This window comes from Ceratina calcarata, unplaced genomic scaffold, assembly GCF_001652005.2.
Source record: "Ceratina calcarata isolate Rehan_Ccalc_2016 unplaced genomic scaffold, ASM165200v1 scaffold449.2, whole genome shotgun sequence".
NCBI lineage: Eukaryota > Metazoa > Arthropoda > Insecta > Hymenoptera > Apidae > Ceratina > Ceratina calcarata.
In genome coordinates, this window is record NW_017168819.1 from 1,017,653 (window position 1) to 1,024,475 (window position 6,823).

Genomic DNA, 6,823 nt, shown 5'->3' on the forward strand with positions numbered 1-6,823 from the left:
TCAATAATGAAAGTAGAGGCATGTTGAAAAATGGCAGGCCGCTATAAAGCGAAGAGGTTGCTTTGTGCACTACGGTTACACCGAACGAGTATAAATATAGCAAATTATTTTCCCATGAACTGATAAAATCAATAATTAAAACGTGAAAAGAAAGGTACGTATCTAATATATGTAATGAAACGAGTTCAGTGGTTTTAATTAAATACTTCATTCGTTGTTTCTTCGTGTAAAATCTAACCTGAAGTGTTCGTACAATAAGAAGTAAAACAAAAAGTTAGCAAAGAATTTGAAGATGATAAATGAAATCAGTAATAAAAACCATTCCTCTTTATTTTACATACAGATGGTATCGTTCAGTGGTTTAGGAAAAATCGCTATTATTGGAGGTTTCGCGGTTGGAATTACTGGTCTCGTTACTCGATATAGCATTGAAACAAGGATTCGACGAACTACAACTTATAAAAAAGCGCTGGATATATTTTATAATCACGAAAGAGCTGTTAAATATTTAGGTGAACCAATAAAAGAAGGAAGAATAGACTTTGATACCAATAATGAATCTATTAAAAAATTTAGTATTAACGTGAAAGGCGCTAATACAAACGGGAAATTATATTGTGAATATAGTGTTCTGCCAGATCTAAAGACTGAAATAAGAAAGCTGCAAATAAGGTTTAATGATCTTCCTGACAAGGTTTACGTGATCCATGAAGTTCAATGAATACAGTACATAATAATGAAATATATTGTTTTATTTTGTTTCTCTGTTATATTACTGTGGTATTGTTTGAAAGTTTACAAAAGTATCATACTGTACAGACTTAAAAAGAGACCTGACATAGTGACTTAATTGTGCTACGATAGTTTGAATAAAAGTTTTATCTAAATGTCTGTAAAGGCATATCAGTAATACCCTTTGGAACTTTAAGACCTCTTCTGCTATAACCGAACCCAGCTTGAATTATGTGTATGGCAGCCTCAACAGTTAATTGTACATCATGTTGACTACCAATATGAGGATTCAATTCTACAAAATCTAATGCATTCAATCTGTTACTCCTACACACTATTTCCATTAGATGGACAGCTTCTCGAAGTGATAGTCCACCACGTACTGAAATAAAATTCGTTAAGACTTTGAAAGAAATGAAATAAAGTTTAATTGAAATAAATTCATTTCGTTTACCTGGCGTCCCTGTACAAGGTGCTTCCAATGGATCCAGAGAATCAATATCAAAACTAACATGTAATGATTTAGACTCGTCTGGATCTATTTTACTGAGTGCCATGTAAACGACGTCATGAATACCTAAAGAGATCTTCATTAGAATTAGATTATTAGTTTTGGATGTTCATTTACGGTATAGGATATTACCATATCTTTCAACATCTTCCATGCCAAAGGCAGTAATACCAAACTTTTCAATTACTAATCTTTCGTATCGATCTATAGATCTTAATCCAATATAAGCTACATTTCTTATAGACAGCCTATAAATAATTTAAACATTAATCTATCATGTTTTGGAGATTCTATGCTTAAAGCAATAAGTTACATTGGTTGTTGCCAGTCCATTCCTGGAAGATGTGGCCAGTAGTCAGCTAATTCAGAAGTTAATAATGCCACAGGCATCCCATGAACATTTCCACTCTCACTAGTTTTATTCGTATTCAGATCTGCATGTGCGTCAACCCATATAACTGCCACATCCTTTTTTTCCTTTAACAGTATCGCACCGAACACAAGTTTTTAATTAAACGTAGATACAAGTAAACGATAGAATTATATCTTGTGTATACCTTGACATGACCATCTATAGATCCAACCCCTAAGCTGTGATCACCACCAATGGTCAATACTCTTCTACCTTCTTTTAAAACTTTCTGAACTTGTTCAGACAGGCAACTGGTGCAACCAGCAAAATCGCCCAAATAGCTCATATTATTTACTCCATCTACATGTTTTACTTCGTATGAAATGTCACCATAATCTTTCACATCCAAGCCTTGTTTAATTTGAATTATTTAGTTTAAAGATATTTTAGAAATAAGTTGGAGAAACAGGAAATAAAGTTACCCAATAATTCTAATTCTTGTACTAATCTAGCTGCTCTAATTACTTGTGGGCCATGTGCTACTCCTTTTTTTCGCTGTATATAATATTATCAATTGGTTTAGACAGAGTATAGATATTATTTTGTACAAGATAACTATACCTGTCCCTTTTCAAAAGGCACTCCGATTATTCCAACTTTGCCATAATTGCGATTCCCGAACCGGATAATAGCACTTTGTATTCTGTGTAATGTGTTCATTTCGTATCTGACGTTTTTACTCGAAATTTTAGCATAATGTGGCACTGATATATATGCTGACCTATGCCCTCAAGCTGTTGTAATACAGATAACATATGGGATTTGTAATACATAAATGTATTCATCTTGAAATTGAAAGTGCACTTGAAAAAATTACAGAATTTAGTAAGTTTTTTTACAATGTCTTACGTTTATTGATATAAACTTTTATATAAATTATTTTATATAATTAACAAGTACTGATAAAGTATTGTGTATTAAAATTATTAAATTTAATATCACTAGTAGTATAAACATTAAATTACGGAATATACTAATGAACTATCAATATAAAATGATTTTAAGTTTGATAATCGTTATGATTTTTCAAACTTATTTAGGACCAACCATTTTTTCTGGTTTAACCCATTCAGCAAATTGTTCTTCAGTTACACCATTCTTTAATGCTGATTCTTTTAACGTCAAGTTTTCTTTATGAGCTTGTTTCGCAATTGCAGCAGCCTGAAAAAATATGTTATTGAATTGTTAAAATTTATAATAACAAATTTCTTTAAACGCATGAAAGACTATACCTTATCGTAACCAATATGCGGGTTTAGTGCGGTAACAAGCATCAAACTCTCGTTCAGAAGTTTTGCAATTCGGTCTTTGTTCGGTTTAATACCGACAACGCAATTTTTCGTAAACGTAGCGGCGGCGTCACCCAACAATCTTGCAGATCTTAAGGTATTCGCAACTATCATGGGTTTGAATACATTAAGCTCGAAATGGCCATTACTTCCACCGATAGACACGGCGACTTGATTTCCCATTACTTGACAACAAACCATAGTCAAAGCTTCGCATTGCGTGGGATTAACTTTACCAGGCATAATGGAACTTCCTGGCTCATTTTCAGGAAGGGCCAATTCTCCTAAACCACAACGTGGTCCGCTCCCCAAAAATCGAATATCATTCGCTATCTAATTGAAAGGTACATACAGTATAGTGATAATTCGATGCGAATCAAACTTGAATTACGTGTCTTCTAAATACCTTCATAAGTGAAACTGCTACTGTATTAAGAGCACCATGTACTTCTACCATAGTATCCTTACTGGCTAAAGCTTCAAACTTATTAGGGGCAGTTACGAATGGTAAGCCAGTGAGTTCTGCGATCTTCGCAGCTGACTTCTCTGCAAAACCCTTTGGCGCATTTAGACCTGTGCCTACTGCAGTACCACCGAGTGCTAACTGATATAATCTTGGAAGAGTATCCTTTACCCTATTAATACCATTGCAAACCTGTTGCGCATAACCTGTTGAAATTATTTATTGAAGGAAGTAGCACGTAACTATAATTATACATATTGTAAAAGCATTTCAATACCAACCTGAAAATTCTTGTCCTAATGTTAATGGAACAGCATCTTGAGTATGAGTTCGACCAATTTTTATAATATCCTTCCATGCATTGGCTTTTTCATCCAATGCGTCATGTAACTTTTGTAATCCAGGAATCAATACTTTATTGATTTCCAGAGCAACTGCTATGTGCATAGCAGTTGGAAACGTATCATTGCTACTTTGAGATTTATTAACATGATCGTTCGGGTGAACAGGATCCTTAGATCCAAGCTTGCCTCCAAGTAATTCAATTGCACGATTTGAGATCACCTAAATGATACTGACAATTCAGTTGAATGTACTATGCAAATAAATGACATAATTACTTTTTAACAAGTACCTCATTAGTGTTCATATTACTCTGTGTACCAGAACCTGTTTGCCAAATTACTAGTGGGAAGTGATCATTATAAAGTTTCCCAGATATGACATCATCTGCAGCTTTACTAATAGCATCTGCTATTTTTGCATCCATCCCCAATTCTTTATTTACTAGCGCTGCAGCTTTCTTCAATATACCCATTGCAACAATGACACCGTACTGAAAGAATATAAGAGATATATAAATTCCATACATGACTAGAAAGCTTATTTCTTCAAGTATTAGACTTTCTTACAGGCATACGTTCAAAACTATCTCCTATTGGAAAATTTAACATTGAACGCATAGTTTGTGCTCCATAGTATTTGTCAGCAGGGACCTTCAGCTCACCAAAAGTGTCCCTTTCAGTTCGAAATTCACCTTGGCCCTCCTGAAAGTAAGACATTGAAACATCATTAAAATGACAGAACTAAAACTTAGTATATAAAAATGTTTGATTATACCATTGTATGAGAGAAATAAATTCTATAATCGGTCTGAATGAATGTAGCTTTGGGATGAGTGTTACAATTTACAATAGTTAGAGCAGGGGAAATTGAAGGTCAATCAGATGAAACCAGTTGTGATAACATGCATGCATTAATGTGTAGTGGTTATATATATTTGTATAGGCTTTTATGTTTTTATAATACTTCAAACAGCACACGAAATTGTATGAATAAGTATGTAACATAAGGATGTAGATGCCATTATCTTTCTTCATGTAAAAAGATTTTATATTACAAAATTTATCCATTAGCAATTTTTATACGTAAAAAGAGCTAATTCGTCCATACTTTACCATATTTTTGTGCACAATTATATTTACGACGATATTTCCTTCGGAGAATGGAAAATACGTTCCGTTTTACGTGGAATTAAACTGATTAGGTGACAAACACGTCTTCAACTGTTACGTTACAAAGAACAAGGTGACATTTTAATAACACACCGGTAAAATTATTTGTAGGAAGGTAATATCTTTTTCACGATCATTTCTAAAAAACTATTTTAAGAACGAGTTATTCAATGATTATGTAAAAAGATTGTGCGATCCAATTCAAAAATTGAGGACGTGTAAAAATGAGTAAAACAGTAAAGGAAATGTGGATTAGTTAGAGTCCGAGACGTCGTTGTTGTTAAAACTGTTTTTCGTTTTTTAATTCATAATTTTGTACTTTTATACCACAGCAATTGTACCTTCTTCGGGCTTTTAGAAGCCACTGATGTATTTAATGACAGCCTTAATGTTAAGAACGCTGATGATTTCTTTAATTCCAGTAGTCCATGATTAATCAGCGAACATCTCAACAGATTTAACGTCATTTCGGCGAATTTAAATGTTTATTTCTTTTACAATTATTTAGAATTCTAAAGGAGTTAAACGAAGAGAAGAACCGATTATTCAAGAAGGGCAGTAGATAGATGAATACTAGGCACAAAATATGCTGTAGTCAGATAGATTCTGTGTGAATCAAAGTGGAAACGCGAATTTTATTGCAGTTTCAAACAGGAACAGCGACACTACACGCGCGAACGGACAATACTAGTTTATTGATACGCAATTTTCATTCATTTGTAATTATAATTTGTGCTTTATCATTACTCAAAGAAAAGTGTAATCCATCTCGCACTGTAACGAGTTCTCTCGGTCGTTACCAAAATGTGTAATATTTCATGTGCGGAATATCTTAATAAATAAGTTTTATTAACAAAACAGTGTATGTACGTACAATATGACACGCATGAACAAAAACTAACGATGAAGTTTATATATGTTGATATCCCAATTTTGATTGGAGAGCTGATGTATTCTAAAAAAGCATGCATTTTCACATGCATATTATAAACATTAACATTGAATTATTTCTTTTTTGAATGGTTCTACTACTCCGGAGGTTGAATACAATGTTGACCATAGGCGCGAATTAATTGCCGATGAAATTATCGTTGTATTTTCGTCGGTCTAATCATGGAGGTGATGGACTAATCATGGACTCACAGGTCCATGGGTCTAATAAACTTTCGCCGCCATTATATATAATGTTAGGTATACGTGGTCTCTGGTAGTGATATTGCGTTAGTAAACGATAATGAAACTACGGTGTAATATACGGAGAACGTAATTTAAAAATGGATTGTTAACGTGGCCAAGTTTCTGTAACATTTTTTTATCTTATTAAATCTTTCGTTGCTCGGAACAAATTGACAGAGTCGTGGACAGTCATTTGACAATTAAACTGCGCGGCCACGATTATTAAATCTTATAATCCTTTTGTTTTATTAAAAATTGTAAGTCTCATGTAAACAGTACGCGGATTTTATGTGTCATCTGATTTAATGATCCTTATTACATAATATTTGTGCACAAGGGAATGCTATGCCCAAAAAAACGTGGATGAAATTTGTTCGAGTTCGTGTTACAAGTGGTGTCTTTCGAAAATGACTGACTTTTCTTCGTCCTCTACTTTTATGAGGTAAGCGAAACTTTTATTCACTGTCGAACGGATTACGTTATATTGCGATGAAAGAAGAATGCCTCCTTGCGATTACGTACAATTTTATTTACAATATTATACTTCTCATGTTATTATACTTCTCATTTTCAAAGTTTGCAAGGGTATTTTGTCTACTTTTTTAACCTAAACTGGAACGAGTGCCGGGTTTCGCATTCCTTCCTAGCATACTAACAAATATTTATTTGAAATCGTTACAATTTTTTATCATGATCAGTTTTATTTCTTGACACTTGCAGTACATG

The 6,823-nt window shown here is 33.5% G+C and overlaps 3 protein-coding genes across 7 annotated transcripts in view; 1 reads left to right on the forward strand and 2 right to left on the reverse strand.

Annotated features, from left to right (window-relative positions):
• Positions 1 to 731: 731 nt before the first annotated feature.
• On the reverse strand, positions 732 to 2,409 carry arg (arginase). 2 transcript variants are annotated; one of them, XM_018028389.2, is made up of 7 exons: positions 2,217 to 2,409; positions 2,078 to 2,150; positions 1,801 to 2,006; positions 1,557 to 1,720; positions 1,376 to 1,491; positions 1,187 to 1,309; positions 732 to 1,114 (listed from the first exon to the last, which is right to left on the reverse strand). In XM_018028389.2, the coding sequence occupies exons 1-7, from the start codon at positions 2,313 to 2,315 to the stop codon at positions 879 to 881; spliced, it is 1,017 nt and encodes a 338-aa protein (XP_017883878.1). In that variant the 5' UTR covers positions 2,316 to 2,409; the 3' UTR covers positions 732 to 878. The 2 variants fall into 2 exon arrangements, with proteins under 2 accessions (XP_017883878.1, XP_026671229.1); XM_026815428.1 differs by having other exon boundaries at positions 732 to 1,135.
• Positions 2,410 to 2,481: 72 nt separating this feature from the next.
• Positions 2,482 to 5,388, reverse strand: LOC108627215 (fumarate hydratase, mitochondrial). 3 transcript variants are annotated; one of them, XM_018028325.2, is made up of 7 exons: positions 5,263 to 5,388; positions 4,319 to 4,453; positions 4,042 to 4,242; positions 3,689 to 3,971; positions 3,351 to 3,613; positions 2,888 to 3,277; positions 2,482 to 2,816 (listed from the first exon to the last, which is right to left on the reverse strand). In XM_018028325.2, exons 1-7 carry the CDS (start codon positions 5,386 to 5,388, stop codon positions 2,688 to 2,690), a joined length of 1,527 nt encoding a protein of 508 aa, XP_017883814.1. In that variant the 3' UTR covers positions 2,482 to 2,687. The 3 variants fall into 3 exon arrangements, with proteins under 3 accessions (XP_017883814.1, XP_017883816.1, XP_017883815.1); XM_018028327.2 differs by lacking the exon at positions 5,263 to 5,388 and adding an exon at positions 4,865 to 5,177 and having other exon boundaries at positions 2,688 to 2,816; XM_018028326.2 differs by lacking the exon at positions 5,263 to 5,388 and adding an exon at positions 4,527 to 4,676 and having other exon boundaries at positions 2,688 to 2,816.
• A 103-nt stretch (positions 5,389 to 5,491) lies between these two features.
• LOC108627216 (acyl-CoA:lysophosphatidylglycerol acyltransferase 1) overlaps positions 5,492 to 6,823 on the forward strand; it is a 6,309-nt gene continuing 4,977 nt past the window's right edge. Inside the window, exons 1-2 of one of the 2 annotated variants that reach the window (XM_026815429.1) lie at positions 5,492 to 6,354; positions 6,435 to 6,539. The gene's annotated coding sequence lies outside the window, so the exon portion shown is untranslated. Of the gene's footprint in view, positions 6,540 to 6,823 lie in introns of both variants that reach the window. The other variant, XM_018028329.2, reaches the window with a different exon arrangement.